The sequence below is a fragment of the Dromaius novaehollandiae genome, chromosome 17 (genome assembly GCF_036370855.1).
Source record: "Dromaius novaehollandiae isolate bDroNov1 chromosome 17, bDroNov1.hap1, whole genome shotgun sequence".
Lineage (NCBI taxonomy): Eukaryota > Metazoa > Chordata > Aves > Casuariiformes > Dromaiidae > Dromaius > Dromaius novaehollandiae.
Window position 1 is genome coordinate 17,895,107 of NC_088114.1, and position 23,450 is coordinate 17,918,556.

The following is a 23,450-nucleotide window of genomic DNA, read 5'->3' on the forward strand; positions in this document are numbered from 1 at the left end:
AATCATAACTAAAAAATTTGAGAAAAAATATAAAGGCAGAATATTTGTTCTACAATCAAGTAAAAAATTCTTGCTGTTTCAAACTCATAACCCTGGAGGATAAGGCAAAGAAGAAAATCATGATACATCTGTTATAAAACATTAATTTGACAGCAGAAAGGCAAAAAATGGTGGAGAAAAACATTAATTTCTGTAGGTTGGTATAAACGCACACAGCACACACATCCAATCTTGATCGTTATTTACTCCACACTCTAGACCCAGTCTGACAAAATAGCTTAACATGAACTTAACTGTAAACATAAGAATAGTCTCAATGACTTCAACGGCATTATTCAGATTTTAAAAAAAGACAAGTGCTTTGATACTTCAATAAATTAGGGGCCAGAACACCAAAGGTACGTTCACACATAGTTCCTGTAGATTAGCAGACTGCTAGGAAGTCAGTTTAAGCTTATGCATGTCATTTAACTGAGCTAAACTAGGACTGCACGTATATTTGGTTACATGGCTGAGCCAGCAAGTGGCAAGTCAATTAGAATTGTATAACTGTGCTTTAAATCTTAGTGGATGAGATACTTCATAAAAACTTGTACACACAGACCTGCTTTGTGCCCTTAAGAACTGATTTTGACAGTCCTAGGCAAATTTTTAATAGGACAGCTGTCCACTTCAAGAGAAAAAAAAACCCACAGCTGGCACATCCTACACATTTTCAGAAGAGAAATGTAAAACCTGAACGGAAAGGTAAGGGGGGGGTGCTTTTAGAGGAGTCTTCTCAACTCAAAACATAAGATCAAAGCAGGGGGAAGTTTATACTGGCAGTAACTATGATTTTTTCATGTCCTGTATATGTATATGTATAATACAGGAGTTATTTCAGCAATTGTGTGAGATTATTAAATTTGTGTAATTTCTTTCTTTCTTTCAAGTTTAAAGGGAGTCCTTTAGGATCCATAGTCCATAAGGATCCTGCCTCTGTTTCAAGAGTGAACAGACCTCTGGTTCCATGAAGTATACCAGTACTTTTGTCTGCTGTATTTGGACAGTTTTCGCATTTCCTTTATCAGGCTTCAGCATATCACAGGTAGATGGGAAAATCTGAAACCCCTCAGGGCTCCTAAGTATGTTAGTGCTGGGTACTGGTTTAGAAGTATTCTATAAAACAGCAATCTCTCAAGCCGCAACTCACAAGGAATGCTTCGTTAAACTCGAAAGAGCAAGGAAACTGCCTCTGGAGCTGATGGACGCAGTCCAGCCACTGTAAAAACACTGGGCAGCGCTCATTTAGGTCATCCGAATTCTCACCATGGCCACAGCGATCTGCAAACTTGTGGCCAAAATCCAGCCACTCTGTCTCCACTAGCACCTGGAAACCCTGCAGAAATGAAAGTGCAGATGAAAGTTTCTGTTTTTCCTTTGTTTCAACTACAGTTTTCTCAAACAGTCCGAGACTCGTGGAAATCACCTTGTTATTGTGCCCTCACTCAATCTGATCTCACTTCAGCATTAGCCATATTACTATCTGTACTTTTCTAGCTAATACCTCTGTGTTCTGAAATGGAGCAGAGTGAAATTAGGACAGATCAGAATTCTCAAGCTTACAGGAAAGGCAATAAGGCAGATTATTTATTCCTCAGTGACAAGCAAGAAAGATCCTGATATGAGACCTATCTCAGCAAGGCGGGAGCAAGTAGGAACTGCATTGTGCTCAAAACCCTCTGGATTATGGTAACCAAGATTTGGACAGGAGAAGAAATTTTAAAACTCTCCCTTGAAAATCATGGGCAGATCTTTCCATCATAAAAGAAAGCAGTTCACCCATGACAGGACATCCATATTCAGAGAGAGTGCTTGCCTGTGCATATACCAAATGTACAACTTTCACAAGTTGCATAAAGGTTGAATTGTGTGGTTTGTCCTGCAACCTAAAAGGGCAAAGCAACATTTCAAAATAGCGTCTAGGTTAGCACCTGAAGGTACACTTAGTCTTGCATAACGTAAAATAGTAGGAAGGTCTTGATTCACAGTGGGAAGAAAATTTGCAGAGGATGCTTATTAAGCCAATGGCTGTAATTCAGAGCAAAAATAATAGTTTATAGCTGAAAAGTCTGAACTGTCACAAGGCTGAAAACTCATTTTCCTAAATGTTTGTGATCCTTGTACAGAAAACTACAAAGGCTTTGAAGAGCAGTTTACTGCACAGTGTTCAGACACACACTTCTGTTCTGGACAACAAACGCATCTTGTGTGTGGGCTGGTAGATGGAATCTAGCCATCACATATCCCACTATGCTGAAAAGTGATGGAAGAAAAATCAGACTGAAAAAAACAAGAGAAATACAACTACATGACAAAGAACATTGAAAAAGTGAAACCAGAAAAATATGCAGATGAGAAATCTAGAAAAGAGAAATGCTTTGTATCAATGAGTGGCTGAGAAACTGAAATGGTGCTAGAAGCACTCTGTATTACATCCTCCCGAGCTAAATATGGGGAAGCACAATGAGCGGGCAGTTACAGCAAAGGGGAAAAACATAATCTGCTCTTGAATTACAGAATATATTTAACCCATATGTAACTGCACCTGCAGACTACTTTTGCCAAACTCTTGCTAGCTTTAATGCTTTTTCTAGTGGAAATAGCTGAAATCATTTATTCACAAACTTCCTTCCAAAAGAACCCAAACTCAATGATTTCTTCGTGCACTAACAGATGGTTTACAAACCTCTGTGGTCCTGTAATACGGATCTAGCAGCAATTTGGCCAGCGCCACTATCTGTGGGGTACGGTCCCAGCCATCTGAACAGTGCACCAAGACTGGTCGCTGGTCTCTGTCCACGGCATGAACTACAAGTAGCGCAGATTTCAGAAGCACCGATAAGTGCTGCAGCCATTTGGTACTTTCCAGAGCTGATAACCAACTAGAGAAAACAAAGGAGGACAGTTTTTTTCCCTTCTAAAATGCTTTCCGGTTTTGATCTTTGAATTTATCCAGTCAAAGAATAATCATTATTACACTCCTAAGCTGTGAATGTCATTCCTGAATATATTTTTCATTTACATCTTGTTAATGCTTTCCCAAATTTACAAGGAACAAAGCCATGCAGTCTACCTGAGGAATGGCCAGTCTGTGGTATGCTTGCTGCTAAGACCTGCAAGCAGTTTTAAGTAAAACTTCCACATGTGCTCCTGGGCAACCATTACTTTCAGCAGCCTCTTCTGCTGTCTCACTTCTTCCAAGCTGAGGATTCAAATTACCCAGCAGTATCACTGGCTGGCTGATCTTGGGACAACCCCATGTTGCAAGGAAAGGGTGGGACCTGAGGTGCATCTCATATCTCCCATCTCTCAACTATTCCTAGAGCTATGTCCCTTCTTGGCTTTCCAAGCTATGTGGCAGGTATCTTAAGGATCTCAGCCATATGAAGAATTTCACATTCAGTTTAGCAATTCTGGCCATTCTGGTTCTCCTTAAGAAGTGTGAAAGATTCTTAGTAACAATATCAAAACAAAGTATTAGGGGAAACAGGATTGATGTGACTAAGTGTCCTCATGAAGATCCAACCGCAGAAGCTCCTTAGATATTGGGCCAGTAGAGGCTAATTATCCTGTGGCATTGGAAGGCTAAGTCTCCTGAAAGAACACTATAAATATGTGAAGTTCATGGAACAACACTAGAATTTTTTGAAGGGGAGTCAGATTGTAAAGACTGAAGAGCAGGAAGAGCAGGTATGACTTGGTACTAGCACTGAGAACCCCACCTGAAAGTAATAACATTTTCAAAACGTATCAAAACTCAGGGCTAAATTATAATTTCATTATTGGCTCATTTTCTAACTTCACTTCAGTGATAATAAATCAGCAACTTCCTTTTGCTCAAATTCTGTGGAAATGAGAAATACAGCTAGCACTATTACCCAGGAAAGTTTGTAAGGGAACAAACATTGGATTTCAGTTTACAAACAGCAGCAAGAAATGCAGGAAGATGTAAACAAAGGCAACCCCACTGAATATCCACTTACTTTCCTGGATCTGGCATTTGTGTGCAGAGCAAACGCAGGGACTGAAAGCTCTTCCGGATAGAGTGAATGTTTGCCATCCCCATGAACACTACTTCACAGTTTGGATAATACTCTGTAGGGAAATGTCAAGAAAAAGGGAAGAAACTAAAAACTACACTAATTTTATTTTCTAAAAGAAGCTTTTTCATAAAAACAAACCACCACTACTGCTGTGGGTAGATGAAATAAGCTGTTTACCAATATTCTGTAGAGGAGAAGCTAGTACTTGGACTTCACCAGGGATTCCAGACATTACAACACAGGATAGCAAAACAGGAAAGAACTAGCAAAGTGTTTGTACATTTATTTTCAATATTTTACTTCACGTTATAAAAAGCAGACCACAAACCTATGGGAACAGTGATATTGCTGTGCTAAAGGTTCTAGAAAGTTTTTAAAAAGACTCAGAAACATAATAAAAGGCTGAGAAGCATAAATGACATTCAACTGATAATTTGTGCATGTTCTTAAATTTGATAAACTAAATTATATTTTCATATAAATTATATATTCCTTTTCCTAATCACTCAGAAAGGCTGAAAAGTTATATGATTTTATTCTGAGTTACTCTCTGAGAAGGGATGAGCAACACAGGGGTGAGAAATACTCAGAGAACACGGACAGAATTACTGAGTTTTCTTTCAGAGTTTGCTATGCTATATACTCAAGCAACTCAGCTCTACTGGGGATGCAGTTTCAGTATGGAGATGGTCCACTGGTCACAGGGAGCACCCATCAAGATGCAGAATTAGTTAATTAACTAATTAGATGGCCATTCCTAGGTTTATCTTGCCTCTGTGCCGATGCTTCTGTCTGCAAAAAATGATGACGTGATAGCTACAATGGCCTTTTCTGCGACAGAAAAGTCAGGATGTAGAATATGGCATATTGATTGCTTGCAAAAGAAAAGTTTGTACTCGCTTAAAATAGCATAATTCATATTATTTGATTTCTTAATTGTCAACCAGCCCAACAAATTCTGGCCCAAACCAGAACATCCTGTTGCTTAGGGACTGTGTAACTGCAGTCAGAATTGACTGACGGTCTCAGATAATTTAAGCATTTTTTGTCTTTTGCAAACTTGGCAATACCTGTAGAAAGTGTATCAGCAAAAAGGAAGCACTTCATGCAAATCAAATTTATTGAAGGTGACACTTAAGCTCTTTGGAAATTTCTTTACGAAGAATTCAAGAATCAAAATATAGCAGGAAAATTAAGCTTCTTGTGCAATCTGCTTTTCTGTTCTGAAATTTTACAGTGTGATAATGAGTTATTTTATAGTTTTGAGGTATTAAATAGAAAATTCATCTCTCTTCTTACTGGTGGCTATATATCAAAGTGTAGCTATTACAGCAAAGACCAAAATAGGAAAATATGGTTGAAATAGTTTTTTGCTATCTTATCTTAATTTTCCCTTCTGATATTTTTCTCTACACTCTTCAGCCACGGAATTTTAATAGGATGTATTCATATCCAATAGTGACCATAATATAATATCTTGTGTATAATATAAAGGATTTAGAAATGCCAAAGAATACAGAAAGTGATGAGTGTGAATGTCTTACAAATGCAAGATGAATCAGGATTTCAATTGCTTGGGTTATGGTATAAATGCTGAAAATTGTTGCATCTTCACAAAAATTGCTGAAACATTGTCTTCTGCACAACCATTCTGGATTATTATTAGCCTCTACAGTTAGTAGATTTTTTTAAAGCTTTGTTTAAGTTTTTTAGACATTAACAGACTGGACAACTTTGTCTCACTTGAGTTGATACACTTGACCTAGCGAGTGAAAGCTCATCAACATATTCCACACAGTTTAACATTTACTGAATACTGTTACCAGCTGATTTTATGCTCTGAAAAAAGAGACTTAATTAACAACTAAGCCTGTCCTTTTGAAGGGATTATGTGATAATGATCCAAAACTTTCATGTAGATGAATGGTACTTGCAGCCATGCAGTCTTTTAAATATGCAGTAGTGAAGTGTATCAGTGTAATTACTGTTGAGCAAATCCTTTCGATTAAGTTCATATAAAATTAAGAAGCACCACTGCTTACCTGGGCACTCACAGCCTCCACCTTTGGCTCTGTTAGCCACAGCTGCTGCATAGGATCGCGCGTCTAAGATCAAAAGCTTCTGAGGCTGTATTGCCAAACTCTCTGCTCCTGAAGCATTAGAGATTGAGGAATCTGTGGAAGAAAGGCAACCAAAGAATAACTAAAGGGATACTTTCGACATCTTTTACAACAATAATTCACTCAAGCTCAACAACATATATGCATTAGGCATACAGAAATCAGAGGATGCCTGAGTAAATACAAGGGATTTAATCTGTTACAGTACATACAGGACACTAAGCTCTTACAGAAAACTCTAGCTTTTTCAGAAATGGAATGGTGACAAACTTACCAAACTCCACATCAGAGAGATCCCCTCCATTGGCGAAATCTCTGGAACAATTTCCATTCATTATTTTGTTACTGTTGGACCTTGAATCTGAGGCACAGGCTTTGGCTACAGACTGGACAAGGTGTTCATCATCTGCATTCCTCCATCCCCACCAACTGACCTCAGGCTGTCCACAGCGGGAAATAACTGCTCCATTACTCTGATGCCTGAAAAAGAAAAGAACAATAAGAACAGTGGTGCCTACGCAGAAGAATCAGGATGAAAAACACAGAGGGCAATAGAAATTCAGTGGTTCACTCCAGCATTTTAATTCTTGTCAGGGATCTCTGTATCTTCCAGCAGTTATCCCCAGTCTGTGATTCAGAGGCAACTTCTTCGCTGTGCTTCCCTTCAAAACACTGACTGTGGCTGCAGGAAATTGAAAGTTAAAAGTCAAAGCTGAGGTCAGGAGGAGAGAACAAAGCATTTTCTGGATCAATACTGTTGCCTGTTGGCCAGTGAAAGCTGGGAACATTATAAAACACCAGATAGTCCTTCAAGGGGTATTCAACACCTGTTGGCTATTTAGGTCTACTGTTGTAATATAACAGACTAAATATGAAAGCTCAGTTTAACTCATGCTAATTTAAAAGCTAGAAGAAAGCGATTAAATGCCAGATTTACTTTTTGAGGAGCTTATTTAGTCAAAACATATCAGTAATTAAATCTGTGAAGGAAGTTATGATTTTGGTAGGAGATTCTGGCAGAATTTGGAACGCTTGCTGTCTGATGATGTCTAAGGGTGACTGAAACCCCACTTCTCTACGCTGATGGCAGCCTTTTCTAGGCATCATTTGTGAATCGAAGGCGACAGTCCTTGAACACTTTGCAGAATCAGGGCTCTGATAGCTAGAACCCACTGTGTGCTGGGTATTATTTCACTAGCTGAAGGGAAAACAGCCAATTTCTCAGGATGTTGAATAGCTGCAGTTTTACTCACTCTGAGGTTTGGTATTAGTGTCTGTTGGAAAGGAGTGGTCTTATACCCTTCTCAGTGAAAAAATTTGCTCAGAGAAGTTCTGAAAAACCAAACAGGAGAGTATAAAAAAGCCCAGGAAATTTCCCCCCTCCTAAATTCCTCAGTCCTGCCTTCTCCTTTTATATTAAAAAGAGTATTGCAATTATAGTATCACTGTAATTTTCACTTGCTGCCTCCATGCAGGCACATTCCACTGCTGCCAAGGGAATATGTGATTCTGCATTCACTAAAGCGTTTGCATCTGGCATTCACACTGTTCACACGTTCTTCTTGACTTTCACTAACAGTACCTTGCATTCAGAGGACCTCAGTCATGGTCTTACGACTTACCTTAGGCCACACGGCAAGTCGATGGTGTTGAGGAACAGAACACCTTGGACTTTTGCCTGCCTGTCTCCTGTTTCACTTGAAATATCCCACTATTTATCTGCACACTGTTTGTTTCTCCTTGATGTTAAATGACCTGCAGATATACATCCCTTTATGCCAAGGTGCCCTTAGGCAGCACCGTCCTTGCTCAGGAATCCCATCAGCATCCACAATCCGCAGGTTTATAAAATTATCCACCTGTCAGTAACTGTTCCTACGTGTTAAGATGTAGCAAAGGAAGACAGATCAGGGCTTTCCCGCAAGCAAACCAACCGACCAACCCAGCTCCATGTCGGCCAAAAGTTGTTTAATTCTCTCTAACATGGTAATTGCACAGAACAGTAAGGGCTATCTAGCATCTTTATGCAAATTTAAATTAAAACAGTGGACTTTGTCAGCCCTGATCAGGAAGAAGGCCCATCCAAACCCATAAAGCTTGACCTTTTTCTCTCACCACCCTAATAAATGCTCAGAGGGGTGTCACAAATCAGGTTTTAATTTGTCATCAGAGCTGTCCCACTGTCAGGTGCTCAGCAGAGCTACCTCTGCAGTGTCACTAAGGGAGCACAGCAGTAGGTGGCAGTGGCTGCCTCATGTTCACTCGAAAATGACACTAGCAATCCAGTAAAGGCTCCTTGTTGCAAAAACTTCAAATAATAAAATATTTTGTGATATCGGTATTTTAAGTATTTTTCATAGCTTTTTTGTAATTGTTTCAAATAAAATTCCTTTACTGAAAGGAAGCAACTAATGCTATGCAATAACGGACCCAAAGGAAAAGCAATCAGAATGGCACAGATGCCAGCCAGCTCCATGAAAAAGAAAATGTATTTCTATTGAAATGAATAGCCTGCCAGAGACAACTCTAATGATGTAAAATTAATTCAGCAGAAAGTGCATTTCAAGTACCACAATGCCACCTAGTTCCCTGGTGTACTTCCACAAATAACAAAAGAAAACAAAACATCACTATACATGTAGGAAATCTATTCTGAACATTTGAGATAAGCTCATTTACCTTCCCGTATGCTCTCCCTGATTCCATTACCACGCACCTGCAAAATCATTTTCATAGAGTCGTGAACAGTTATATTTTCATCTCCTGGTTCTTGCCTCCCATTTATATCATGAATAATAACCATTAGGCCAAAAGTTGAGTTCACTGATAGCTGTGAATCCCTAATATTCCTGAGCCTGAACAAGTATGTGATGTTCAGATGTATCAGCAGAAATTGTCTAACAATTCTATTTAGAGTAATGTTGGAGGCCTGACGAATCATACTCATTCCAACCAAACTCTCCACAGGAACAAAATAGCAAATTATTTGACTGTGATTCTTTTGTCTCTAGGGATAGATCCGAGGGTAAGGTGGTGTCATTCAGATTTCAGTAACTAAAAAAAAAAAAAAACCCAAAAAACCGAACTCCTCCTCTGCAAATTTCCTAACCCTCTTGAGACAGAGCAACTTACAGCCACCCTACAGAAAATCACACTAAATAACTATAGAGCCCATTATAAAGCACTGTGTGATGTATGATACACCTCTGCATATGCTCAATCTTCCTTGTGTTCAAACAACCTCTTGAGCCCAGCAATAAATCCACCAAGTCCCTTAAAATTACAACAGGGAGCACTAATAAGGGTTTGGATAGCCCACTGCATATCATTACTTAACTGCTAGTATTTGCAACCTAAAAAGTCATTACTGCAGTTCACTCCACTATAATTCAGCAGGTACAGTACACTGCAAATTTCTGTTTACCTTTGCTTCCTGTGCTGGCAAAAATGCTGCCTGCCTGGGTAATAACCTTCAACAGTGTGAAAGACAAAAAGACATCTTCAACACAGTTAATTTCCGAGGAGGTTCGCGTGACTTTAGCACAATGTTTACGTAACGCAGGTGAAGTCCTCTAAAGAGTCTTTACTTAAAATCCAAAAAGGCTTCTCCTATCATTGATCTTCTGGGAGCAAAACAAATAAACTACAGAAACTACATTAAGGGCCAGATTTATCTAGCTAAATACGTGCCTACATTTTCAAAAATGGTAAACCCCAAGGAAAACTGCAGAAGCTGGCTGTCAGGTTTGTTCTGGAAGTCGGTTCCTTTCACAAAACAGGAGCAATGCTTGGCAATTCAGTCTCAGCTGAGTATTTCTGAACTCTGGTGCTGAATTCAGCCTGTTCATCTTTTCAGGCTGTGCACACTGTCGCAGCTCTTGAATGCTTTACCAAAACGGACAATGAGTTGTTTGTGGCCATGTGTCTGTCTCTCTGGTCTCTCTCTGTCCCAGAGTCAAAGAAGTTTCTGGGATTAGTTATTGGAAGGGTTTAAAAAAATCATTATTACTTTTTTCCCGAGGAAAAGCAAAGAAAATAGATTTTGTGATCAGTAAATAACAAAATTAACAGTCCCCAAATCATCTTCAACAGATAAAAAACGCCCAGTGAGCTTGTGTCCCTTACTCCTCCAAAGGTAAGGAAAAAAGCTATTATGTTTACACATATATATATAAAGAAAACTACATATGGATTTCCAACCACATGGATCGCCGATAGCTGATTTGGGCTCTATTAGAGTGCACAATGATGAACTGGATGTCTTGAAAATCTATTACTAATTGTCAAGGTAAAAAAAAAAAATCAACAATGAGAAACTTTTCTCCCACTGGTTTTAAGATTACCAATGAAATACTATGTGGTCATTCAATGTATGCAGACTTAACGGAAGTGCAGAAAATTAAATGCTAGGGCTTAAATAATTTCAGTCCATGAAGTCTTCTGAACATTTAAATCACTTTCCCACAAATTCCCCCAGACTGCAAAGGACCCAGCAATGCCAATAAAGTGGTCTTCCTTTTTCTGAATAGTGGTGGTGATGGCAGGAGGGGTGCAACCCTGTGTAAAGCATGACAGGCTTGCAGATGAGGTGTCCCCCCCTTACTTAACAACTGCACAAAAGGCACAAAGTGGCCTGAAATGCAGTGTTCAAAGATGGATGCAAAACCATACATAAAATACAACTTATATATGTGTATATATGTGTGTGTGTGTGTGTATGCATGTTTATGTATGTATGTATTACCATAATAATCAAATAACTTACTTCTTAAAAATTCAGCCTATGCTGAAAAGCACTTTTCCCCTCACAGAGATGAACAGAGGATGAGGGCAATTCTGAACATTTTGAAAGAGACTATACTAACCACTTATTTGGAAGAGAAGGAGAAAAGGTAGAGGATGCAAAGATAATGGCCTGATGCCACAAGTTCATCTCTTCTCCCCTCATGGAACAAGAACTCTTTATGCCAGCTAAATGATGTTTCATAGCCTATTCTTACCTCTTGCAATCTTGCTCCTCGGACATAGACCATATAAAAATTCTGTCAACTTTACTGACCTGTAAATTTAGGCTGCCAATCAGAAGAACAGCTCTTCAGTGTCTCTCTGTTTAGAAGGAATGTGTGACTCACCAGACTTAATGGAATTATCAGTATTCGTTATCTTTTTAAACCATTAGTCATTTGATTTTTTAGAGAGGTTTTATACATTTTTGGGAGGATAAGTAACACCAGAACAGTGGCCAATGCATTAAATGACAGGTCCCAGAGTATTTGAAAAAAAGATGCTAAAAAATATTTCTCACTAAGGAAGCTGCCAAAAATAATATCTCAGAAAAGTAATTTTATCATGAAAAATAGCTGGACTCAGCATAAGGAAGAGACTGTCTGATTAAAACTATCTGTTTAAAATATGTAGATGTAGCTAACATGTACAGAGTTCTGCAGTCTGCATATGATGTCTCCCTTAAATCTCTTTAGGATCCTGCTGTGCATATACTGTGCAATCTGAATACTCGTTTCTCTGAGCTTCTCTACTGTGTGATTCTTCTTCCAAATGTCCAAGTCAAAACTAGAGAAAAAATGCAGGAGCATTTAGTAAGGGATGCTACCTATTATTCCTTCAGCTATGTTTATTTCTTCTTTTTACATTTTTTCATTTTCACATTGAAAAAAATCACGCTTAATTGAGATGAATGCCCTAAGAATGAGTTGTAGGAGATGCAAAGCTGTGTGTTCTCACAAGATCTGTTTGCAATTAAAATATATAAATCATTATTTACACTTGGAGTGAACATGTAATAAGTCTATCTCACTTCATATATGGCTTGACAAGGGCCAGTATGTGCAGCTATGCCACATTCTTGGAGCTTTGAATGGGAATAAAACAATAACGACAAAATAGGTTGCATACCAGAGGATTTTTTCCTTCGTATTGGGATATTCACCCCCACTGGACTACCAACGTGACAGAAAAATTCAGAGAAATTTTACACGATTTACTTAACTTCCTGACCTGTCATATCATCACCAGGCAGTTTTTATGCTAGTTACAGAAATCCAGGACAAGGAACTGAGTATTTCAAAGCATCATCATTTCCATGATAACTTTTCAAACAAGGCAAGGTTTCTAATTTTTATCCAAATAGATGTTATTATAATAAATGAAAGAAAGAAGCAGGCAATAGAAAGCTTTTGTACTGTGATAAAAATGCCACCCATCTAACAAAGAATTGTCCAGAAATATGAGGAAAAATAACTGTGTCTATGAGTCTATACGGTAAGATTCAGTATGGCACCAAGGCAGTCTGCACATCCATCAAAGCTCCAGCAAACAGGAGAAGGTTTCAGAAGAAACCTGCTTATGTCTTCAAACTACTTCCCTGAGGAGAACTTCTGGAGATAAGGAAAACGACAAACATAACCAGAAAGAAACAGCTCACTACCTGTTTAACGCTGTTAAATGCCCTTTCCCAGGTGAAACAGAACATCTATACATGCAAGTTGCAAATGAAGAGGAAAAGACCCCAGACTATCAGGCCTAATATGTTATGGTTGACTGTCAGTTAAACACAGGTCTAAACTTGGTTTCATATTAGGGCTCCCCTTTCATCCCTGTTTGACATCTAAACCGCTAGGGTGGTTTGTGTTTTATTGCAGGGTCTTGTTCTCCTGATCGTCCATACTACTCATAAGCTATACTGCTTCTGGGATCCTTCTGGAGTGGAACAACAGGGTCTCACCCCAGACAGAATCCCACAGTGCATGAATACCAGTAATCCCACAACGCATCAACTTTCGTACCACTCCAACAGGCAGCACAGAGGGGACTGTGGCAGGTTTTTTTGCCTCTTTCCAGCCTAGTTCTCCAACTCCACCCTGGCAGGTCCTTGGCCTTGATGCAACATCGCTCCGTATCATGTTACAAACGTATCAACATAGCAAGATGGAAGGCAGACCTCTCATTACTTTGAACACGTTGTAAAAATATTAATTTGAAGTATCTTTAACACTTTTGTTAAAATTTTTCAGGTTCGGGGAGGGGACATCTGGAACCCAGAGGAGAGCACCTAAGCAACCTTCATTACAAGCTGAGATTCCCATTTCCAACTTATTTCAGCTTTATTCGCTAGAACACCTCATTTACAGTCTGGTGAAAGCTGTTCCGTGTGTGAGAGCCTCACCTGTACACAACAGCAGGGATACGTTTCCAGGACCGAAAGCTTGCCACACTCTCTAGCTCTTTATCCGTGATCCAGGCGGGAACTATGATTTCCTGCGGGTAACTACCACAGAGCCTGTGAGAAAAGTGATGCAAAGGGTTGAACATAAGAAACAAAGAGCAGTTATAAGCTTCCCAGACCACAAAAATAGAGTATAAGCAACCTGACTGATGTTCATCTCTCAGCAAACTGTGCAATTTTATTAATTCCTGATTCACTGTATGTTAATAAACTTCTCTTTAGTAGACATAAAAAGCACTATGAACGTCAAGGTGCATAAATGCATTTCAGAATTTGAAGATTTAAGTTGGTGTTTCCTCAGGAAATTTGTATGTTGCTGATTTTGAATTCCAGCAGCTGAAATAAACTGGACTCCAGAAGAGAAATTCCTCATCTCTCAATGCTAAAGAATTCATCGCTCAGTTTCCTGGGTCGCAAAACACAGAAACAGAGCCATTCTGGGCTACTGCATTCAAGAGAGGAAACGTTCACTGGCTAATTAACCCCCTGTGCAGGCAGGAATCTGAATGTCCTGGCTTATGCATGAGTGGCTAACTGGCACTTGCCTCTACTAGATGCATCTCCTACTCTATAATTTAACTAAGGAAGTAATGACTGCCAAAGAATGCAGAGAGCCTGTATGAAGAGCTGGAACAGCGCAAGCAGTCAGTAGTGACTGCAACATATTGCTGAATAGTAAACTTCATCCCCAGTCCAAACAGGCAATAAAATGAACAGAATTATCCTACTGGACAGATAAGCACAATCTCACATCTGGACTGAATGCCTTAATTCTGACTACACAAAAATACTGTTTTCTCTGCTTAATCTAGTTCGAGGGAAACGTTAAGAATAGGACATAAAGTCAAAGGTTATAATTCTAACAGAACTGTATTCTGAAATAATAAAATGTCCTCCATTTTGGCTGTTCTTTCAAGCTAAGAAAAAAGATCTTTTTAACAAAACACAAGTAAAAGAAGTGGGAAACAACAAAAATCAACATTGTGTGCTGCTGGTTCTGTCTGGTTCCCACTCCTGGCCTGTAGACTGCAACCCGTTTTTACAGCTCATTCAAATGTAAATACACTAATAGGAGAAAGTCTTTAAAATGTAAAAGAATATCTCCTACACCTCTTGTATGTTACTAAAAAAAGAAAGTATTTTCCTGCTATGAGGTTGCATGAAGTAGAAGCACTTAAAAAAAGATGTATTTACTGCATAAGGAGCACAGACTTAATCATATGACTATGTCTATTCTATTCAGAAAATAAATAAATTGTCCTGAAAAATACTCGTTTCTCAAGTGCTGGCCACAAAAAGGAAAGAAGTGGGTTTGTGTCATCTTGCTTCCATATGACATATAAAGTTTTTTTCATTTTTCTTAAGTACTAAATATGTAAGGAATAGCTATTTTTTCTTTGCTAGGTTTGTTGAGACCTAGACAACCATTCTTGCAGGGTCACCAGCCATCAGCTGGAAGTCATTATCCTGCAAAGACAGTGGAATGAAACAAGTTTCATTACAAAGTTTAACTGCTGTTTCTGCACTGCACGGGATTAGGGGTCAGCCAGTACACTCCGTCCTCCCAGCTGTGAATGGAGAAACACCTCCATCTGCTTCAGCAGCAAAAGGAGAGGTCGTTTGCCCATGCTCTCAGAACTAGAGAAAGAGTTTTCCCTGTCACAGTTCCTGCTTCTACATGCTTGACCCTTCAAAATTGACTTTTTTCTAACAACTCTTTGTCATAAGTTAGAGAAGAAGACAGCTAAAAAAAGTTATTAAAAGTTCAATATAACTCTGCTCTGTGCTCACTGAAGGCTTTGCCTTCTTGTGTTAGAATACTTATTCTCTAGGAAGTCCACCAGCAAGCTCATTAAAATCTGGTATTTCTAAACCTACAAAAATTTTAACAGCTAATGTAATATTAAATACTATCTTAAAAGCACATTCATGCTATAAAACAGCAAAAAGTCATAATTCCAGCTGTCCCAGAGTTAAGGACTCCAGAACTTGGAAAAAGTTCCAGTAATCTCCTATAACAGAATTGGTGTTGTGAGATGACATTCGGCTGTGAATCAGCAGCCTATGTAACTTACTTGTATTTCTCATTGATGTTGGAAATCCGCCAGGCATTGTTCATATCAAAACCCATCCGCTCAACTTCATTTTTAAACCTTGAAGTTACGTGCTCTCCTGGGTGTCAAAGGCAGACAGGAAATAAATGTGAAATACATAGTAAGATTGCAAACTTTCAAAACAATTGGAGAAAGACACCACTGTATTCATACTTACTAAAAACGGAAAAGAGAAAGGAACTGTCCAAAAAGAAAACTGTTTACATTTCATAGCCCTATTCTGAAAATCTGTATCAAGCAAGAGTGCCACAGTTTGTGCTGATGGCTCTCACTGATCAACTCTTCAGAAACTGCAAAATCCATAAAGGACCTTTTCTCTGACATGACTAGTTTTTGTAAATTCCTATTAAAAAACACAGTAACGCTGCAGACCAGAACCAAGCACATCAGCAAAAGCAAGAGGTATTTAGAGCCATCAGCAATCTCAGTGGGAAAACGCTAGTAGTTTCTCTTTTCCAAAGTTGAGAATATTGTACGTGAATGTGAAGCTCTAGCCTGAGTGATATGTGAAAGGGTAATATACAGGACGTGGCCTGGAACTTAGGCAATCTCAATTTAATATGCAATTTCAGCCACCGGCTCCCTGTGTGACTGTAGGCAAACCCCATATTTTAACTTACATCCCAGTTTTCCATCTCTAAATCGGAGACTATTCTTCCATGACTTATAGCAGAGATATAAAGATAAAATGCATAAATGATTGTTAGGCATGAATATCAGTCACAAAGTCCTCGCAAATTCCTGGATTAATATATTAAAGGAACCGGAATGAGTTTCATTCATTTTCTGGACACGTTTTAAAAAGCATCTAAATACAGTTGAAAAAATATACAATGGCAGTAAATTATTCTGAAAGACAGAAAATCTAGAGAATTACAAGGTACTCAAGGTGCAGAACACGATACCTCGTACAGAATTTCCAGATTCACAAAGCTAGGAAACGTAATCTAATGAACGTTTGAGCATCACTAGATAAAACAATTCTGGAAGTCTGTTCATTGCCTGTCTCTCTAAATTACTGTTTCACTGTATCATGAGATAGAGCATCAATCAACAGGGAAAATCTATTGAAAAAATGAATGCTTTAAGTATCACACATTTCTATCATGTATTTCAGAAAATCCTTAAAGTTTTTAAATATGAGATATGTAAATATAGACACAGGTATCTGAAAATGTAAACATACCTGTCTGAAACCTAAATTTTTACACCTTACTAAAGACTTACAGATAAATATGGAAAAGCAGGTAAATTAAGAGTAAAGACAGCAGCCTAATTACAGGAATTGATTAACTCTGAAAGAGAAAAGCTATGATGTTATTCATCCCCACATGTCAGATTATACATTAAACACGATACTCTGCAAATCTAGACATGCTGACAACATGGACAATGCGCAACGATCTGCATAAAGGCAGGCTAACAAGATTATTTTTCTTACACTTTTTGAAAGGCAAAATGTGAGGACAACTTTTTGCGCAGGTGGAGAATATTCACTCTTCAAGATGTACAGTGATAAATACTTTGGACCTGACTGGCCATCATCACTTACTCCCTATACATCATGCAACTGATACAAAAGTATCATAAAAATGCAATAGCTCTGGCTCCTGGGTTGTGCTGCTTCTGCAGAAGGCTCCTCTCAGGATCACATAGGCACTGTAGATCGGCTTTACCTTTGCTATCACCCCATCAATTAGACTGGAGCTTGCAAACTATTTCCTGCTTCTCAAATGGACTCTTGGACCCTGCATGACCTTGGATTTATTATCTTCCAGCCACCTACTCATCAAGCATGCCAGCTCCCTGTTTTACAAAAGTTGGATGGTACCATATACTACCATACTATATTTGACCTTTTGTCAAGTGCAGAGGTGAAACTGTGACAATACATTCCAGCCAGGTAACAACCTCTGTCATGTTACTCCTCACCAATGAACTTTAATTTTTTGAACTTTTTATTGGCACAGCAGTATACAGCATGTTCTTTCAGCACAGAAGATAGGCTTCATTATCAGCTGCCGCGAGGAAGTGGTCATTAAAACTCGTGAGGCATGCTCAAGGACTCTTCTGGATAACAAATGAGAACATTAGGAATAGCCCCAGTCCTCAACGCTGCATACTGCTCATATGTTTTAGGGAAATATATGGAACTACAATTACTCCTATGCTGAAGACCCCGGCAGGAAAATGAAACATTCTGCTTGATTTCTCCCTCTAATTTTCAGCTACTCTGCATGTCATGAAATCACAGATTCTTCACTCCCTAAGAAACAAAACCCTAGCCTTAACATTTTGCCCTTTCCTACTGAAATGCTGGCATTTTGAGAAGGATTTTGAATCAAGCTGGATAATCTAGACCTTCCTAAGTATCCCAAACCAGCTCTCAGAAACAGAAAAAACAAGCTATATGTATTTTATGGACTGGTGCCTTCTAACTATAAAAGCTGATCTTGTGAGCCATAATTCAAATCACCTAATACACACGTTGATAAGATTTAGATTTTTTTTCACAGAAGGTGATATTTAGATAGATTTTGAAGAAATGTAGTATTTTATGCCTACCTATCAAATACTGGACTGCTTTCATGTAAAGAAATAAATTATAATGCCTTGGATTAACTTCTTCAGTTACATTCCCATGGATTTATTTTAACTGTAATTCACCTCTTTATAGGAGGATAATATCTACCGCCAGAAATAAGCAAGCCGCAGGGAAGAAAAAATTACTAATTCAAGACACATTATTTGATAGATACAACTCTGAAAAAAAATACTGATGTATAAAAGCCAATCAAGAAGTAAATGCTACATCATATCCTAAACTAATGTTAGATCAAAGCCTGTCTGTTGAGTAGGGAAGAAAAAAGAACCACATTGGTAAATACGTTACTGCTTTTCTCTCTCCATTTCTGGAGAATTCTGCATTTCAGTAATAAACAGGCAGTTACTAGTCAAAGCATGTCTGATGATACCCAAAGTGTTTCCACATACCTGGCCGACACAAATCCCCATGCTGCTCTTTTTCACTGGCATAAACCTCCATACACCAAGCGTGATAGGCAAATGAAAAAAGGTCTTCTATCTTCGAAGGTGGGCGGATGGCATTGTTCAGTCGCTTAAGCCAATCTTGACACTGCTCAAAAGTAGAGAACTGACACCTGTCCCAGAACCAAACATTTCTCTATTAATTTTCAGGCAAAGATGCCAGACTATCAGATCTGACAAGAGGATCTACGAAAACTTCTGTGAAAGCTAAAGATGAGAATAAACATGTTATTGAAAATGTAGTTCTGCTTCTAGGTACATTTTAAAGGATAGTAAAAATGAAATATTAATAAAAAATACATATATATGAAGTCAGATCAAACTGTAAGCATGAGAGCAATGTTCTGGGATTGTGAGTAAACCAGTATGCCTTACTAGTCATGAATGACTAAGATATTTCTGCACGTGTCCAGTTGAAAATCAAGGACAATATCACTGACTTCAGAATGCAAATTTCACACAATCAAACTCAGGAAATGTGTTGCAGCATCTTGCTGAATGGTGGTCTCAGATGGGAACTAAATCTCAAAAACATCACATACATTATACCAATGTATCATATTCCTGTAGGCAAGAATGCATTTTCTGAACAGTCATAGGAGAAACACCATTTGAATCCACCTAATTTGAGAACAATGAGGACAAATCCCAGTACCTGAAATTTTGCATTATTCCCCTATCTCATACGCTACGCTGCTCTTCCCTGGCCTTGACGACAAGCTGAAACACTGCTTATGGATCTCAGCTTTGCCTAATGTTACAGACTAACAACAAACAAAAAGAATATTCCCTACACAGGAGAGACTAATCTTCAAAGCAGTATATGAAAATTACATTAGCTTGTCTTTTCAAAGAGGATTCCTGGGCCCTCTAGAACAAAAGGGTGGAAATAAGATTAGCAATTTATTTTTCTCTGGCAGATTTCCTCAAGATTTTATAGTTATAAGATATGCACTGAGGATTTACATTCAGTTCAGGCTGTGTTCTACTGCATTCACGGTTAATGATAGCATCTGTGTTCTCTAAGGGCAGGATTCCTCACCCCCACCTGTAAATACCTAAAAGTCATTCAGTGGAAGGAAAATACATGTCGAACTCACGCAGTCTTAAGAAATGTGTCTAAAATAGTTGGGAGGAACTGCTGCCTGCAGGTGTTTTCTGCACTGACTATAAAGCGAGCCTAGACTACTAGCTTAAACTGGATAATTATCTTTTACATGGCTATGTTTAGATAAGATGCAGCTCACCCTAAAGACTGCATTTTCTTTCTAAGTACTGGAGTTTCTGCAAAAACTTGCAAAAGTCTTATAAAGTTGGTATTTTGTCATTTTCAACACTAGTTTCACTTGAGCACTATTACTCAAATTATTTTGTCCATGAAAAATAACATAAGCGTATTTTAAACTTGGCATCTTGGCCCCACACTTCCAGTGACCAGTGTCACCAAGTACCAATTCCCAGAGTTACGATTTTGAAGGGAATTTCATAAGGGAGGGGTTATATACAAATAATTTGTATTCGTTCTATGATTGAAGAGAAATGACAAGTTAATGTACACAGGAAGGCTGAATTTTCAATTGTCAACAGCTAAAAGTTAAGAGGAAGTTCAATATTTAATTCAAATTGAACTAAATATTACTTCTAAAGTAAAATCAGTTCTCATCAAAATACAGCATCTCAGGAAGCAGCTGGCCTGTTAAACACACTGAGTGCTCAGATATGGCTGGAGCTCATTTCATTATACAAAAGGTACTGCCAACAAACATTTAATCAAAAAGAAATGTTCCTTTCTTGTTAATTAAAGTTAATAGATCAACATTAGTTTCTCCAGGAGAAAAGTAGGAAATAGTAAAGCTCAAAGGCTTCTGGGGCTCTCTGGAAGAATGCTGAAGGACAGAAACAAATTCATACTCCCTTCTGCATGCTGCTGTCTGTTTTGCTCTGCTGGCTAACAGGGTGGGTTGCAGACCTGGCTCTACCTTATTGCTAGACTTTCTTTTTCATTAGGCTACCTATGTCTTAAGGACAGTCTCTGCACTCTCACAGCTGCTGGAAATGCAGAGTGGCTCATGCTATCCAAACTGAAGGTTTTATGCAGAACTGCACAAGCCCATACCGTAACTCCCCAAATCCCAAATCGTCATTAAAAGCTTTTGTCCAAGAACCTGTGTGTTTCAGTGGTTTATATCTGGTTTTATATTTGGTAACTAGCAATAGATCGTAAGGCAGGGAAAATGCAGTGAGACTAAAATTAATTTCTGAATAAAACAGGAATAGCCACTTAGGGTCAGACCGAGATTTTCTGCTACATTATATGGCAGCAAGCAACAGTGCAGACCGTATTACCCCTATCGTCTCCAAAAAATGCCCAGCTACCCTACACAAAAAGCATATGAGAAAATTTTGGGGTGGGAAGTAACCGCACAAAGCAAGAAAAAACATTTCGTTAGAATGTGACAGATGTCGGCAGCATGGGGAAAGCAAAGTTACGCCCCATTCAACATTCAACATAGACATACCTTATAACTTTGCAGTCTTTGCAAGTCAAATGGAGTTGAAATATATCACGGCACTCAACACTTTCTATAAGCTGTAATGGAACCTGCAATTAAAAAGATTAAATAATTTTATTTTGAGGCACTAACACTGCAATTTCTTGGCATACCTCACAAGGATTTATTATAGGGCTATGTGCAGAGAGAAAAGAGAGAAACAAAGAAAACTTCAAATACTGTTGAAGTATCTACTTCAACAGCTCTGAAGTGTATAGTACTACAGATCAGTCAAGTTCCTAGTTCCACTGCTATATAGTCTATGAACCTTTGGGATCACAGGAAACCAGCTGAGACCACATGTTGAATCAGGGAGAAGGTACAGCAGCAGTTACATATGTCAAGCAGCAGAAACCCACAAGCTCCTCTCTCAAGGAAGCATCATTCCTTCTCCTTACAGGTCCCAGTTCAGGGCTTTAGAGAATGTAATTTCAGATATTGGTGTCAAAAATGAAACGCCAAGCAGGATTCCCCTTTACAGGCTGCTGCATTATAGATGCTTGTTAAATGGATATACTCCATATTTTCTCTTTAGGAAAAAACATTTGGCCTGTGTAGATCAAGACTTGTGATCAAAGCAGCCATGTTTAGAGTAATAAAGCTGAATCTTTCATTTTTAAAGATGTAGTTACATGCACTTCTGTTTCATGGCACATGTAAGTAGCAGAAGCTTGATCAGGCAAAACATGTAAGTACACGCAAGTACATTTAAACATGGAAAGCAAGAGACCACAGGATGAAAATAATATGTTTCACTAATGTTTTTGGTACTTTACCTGAGGCAGCCAAATGTACATCTTGGTCTTAAATGAATAAAAGTTAGTACTCAACTACCTAGTACATAATTGTCTAAATTCCAAATGCAGTTAAAAAATTTAGTTAACATTTGTAACAAACGGGAAATGAAAAATTGTTTCAAATATTTATTAGAGATGATATCAAACATTACAGGAAGGCAATCAAACCTCTGTCACTGAGATTCTTCAGTACAAAGAGAAATGTTCAAATGCTGTTATTTCCTTTGTCATCAGAAGAAGAGGATGCAGAGACCTGACTCACAGCTGCACATCCAGTACTCCTGTCCACTCCAAAGTCAGAGTCCAGATTCACTAGAGCTCACAATTCCCCAAATACAACAGGCAGATATTGCCCCAATACTCATCTTTTATCCTCATCCTTCAGTCAGCCCTCAACCAAGAAGCAGTGGTAGACTCTCCCTAGCTAGAGCAAGCTCTAACCCTCATCTCCCATTATCAGCCAGGGTGGTACAGGTAAGTTGTTCTCCGTTCCTCTTCTTGAAACCAGGCCGTCAAGGAATATAAAATTCATGCACAAAACGAATAGACAAGATGGGATCTGATTTGGTAACCCAGTAGTTAGGGGATTCAGGTAAAGCTGAAACTTGAGTTTTAGTCATTGTCCACAGTTTTATTGCTGTTTTAAAACCTGTGATAGTCTAATATAATCTGTGATAGTCTCTGAGATAAGCCTCTATCTACAAAACTACAAACTCATAGACCCTCTCTACATGCCACCACTAAGCAGAACTTGATGGCAGTCACCCAGACCTAGCAGAACAAGCCAATGGCAAGGACAATATAATGAAGGCTCTGATAGCCTTGGATACTGGTGTAACGAAGACTAGATACGCATCACAGACAAGCACATCAGCGGTGCGGTTGCTCTAGTTAATCTTTTTATTTTAACTCGCAATTTCTTATGTTCCTTCTCCTTTTAATTTTAGCCTGCAAGGTAGAGGAACTATTGTGATAGTTTTGTATAACAAATTCAAAGACTGTAACGGATCTAAGATTGGAGAATCCTGTTCTTTGTTCCACACTGGATGGCCTCACACAATGAGTTACTTACCAGTACCATCGACTTACATGGCTTGTATAGGCAAAGTAAGACTAAAAGAACTGAGAATCTAGAAGATTGCCTTTTTTCAGACAAATGTTCCTTCTCTGTCAAAATTCGTTTATATTCAAGCCTTCTTTTATCGTGGTCCTTCCAATGTCCATCTTCGCGTAAGCAGCAGTTTTCACCATACTCCCTACTCCTAACAGCTTAGTTCTGTCTCCTGCTCCTATCCGCACTCTAATGACATACAAACTGTATTTCTGCTTTCAAGACCAACTCCTGCATCATTTTTAATTTCCTTCTTTCAGAGTCACTCTTTGGTCTATTCCCTTCCAATCTGCCCCCTGCTCAACAGCCATTCTTTTCTCTCTTGACAATCTACATGCAGATCCCCATCTACTTCCTTACAATCTGCTGTTTTTTCCTTC

General features: G+C 38.6%; 1 protein-coding gene across 17 annotated transcripts in view; it reads right to left on the reverse strand.

Moving 5' to 3' along the window:
* The window catches only part of MTMR3 (myotubularin related protein 3), an 83,126-nt gene that overhangs the window by 13,454 nt on the left and 46,222 nt on the right, over window positions 1-23,450 (reverse strand). For all 17 annotated transcript variants that reach the window (XM_064522419.1, XM_064522418.1, XM_064522417.1 and 14 more), the window contains 9 exons: window positions 21,130-21,212; window positions 18,557-18,723; window positions 15,524-15,620; window positions 13,389-13,502; window positions 6,480-6,685; window positions 6,128-6,259; window positions 4,026-4,137; window positions 2,729-2,924; window positions 1,193-1,378 (listed from right to left, as the gene is read on the reverse strand). In XM_064522419.1, coding sequence (XP_064378489.1) covers window positions 1,193-1,378; window positions 2,729-2,924; window positions 4,026-4,137; window positions 6,128-6,259; window positions 6,480-6,685; window positions 13,389-13,502; window positions 15,524-15,620; window positions 18,557-18,723; window positions 21,130-21,212 — 1,293 coding nt within the window. The remainder of the gene's footprint in view (window positions 1-1,192; window positions 1,379-2,728; window positions 2,925-4,025; window positions 4,138-6,127; window positions 6,260-6,479; window positions 6,686-13,388; window positions 13,503-15,523; window positions 15,621-18,556; window positions 18,724-21,129; window positions 21,213-23,450) is intronic.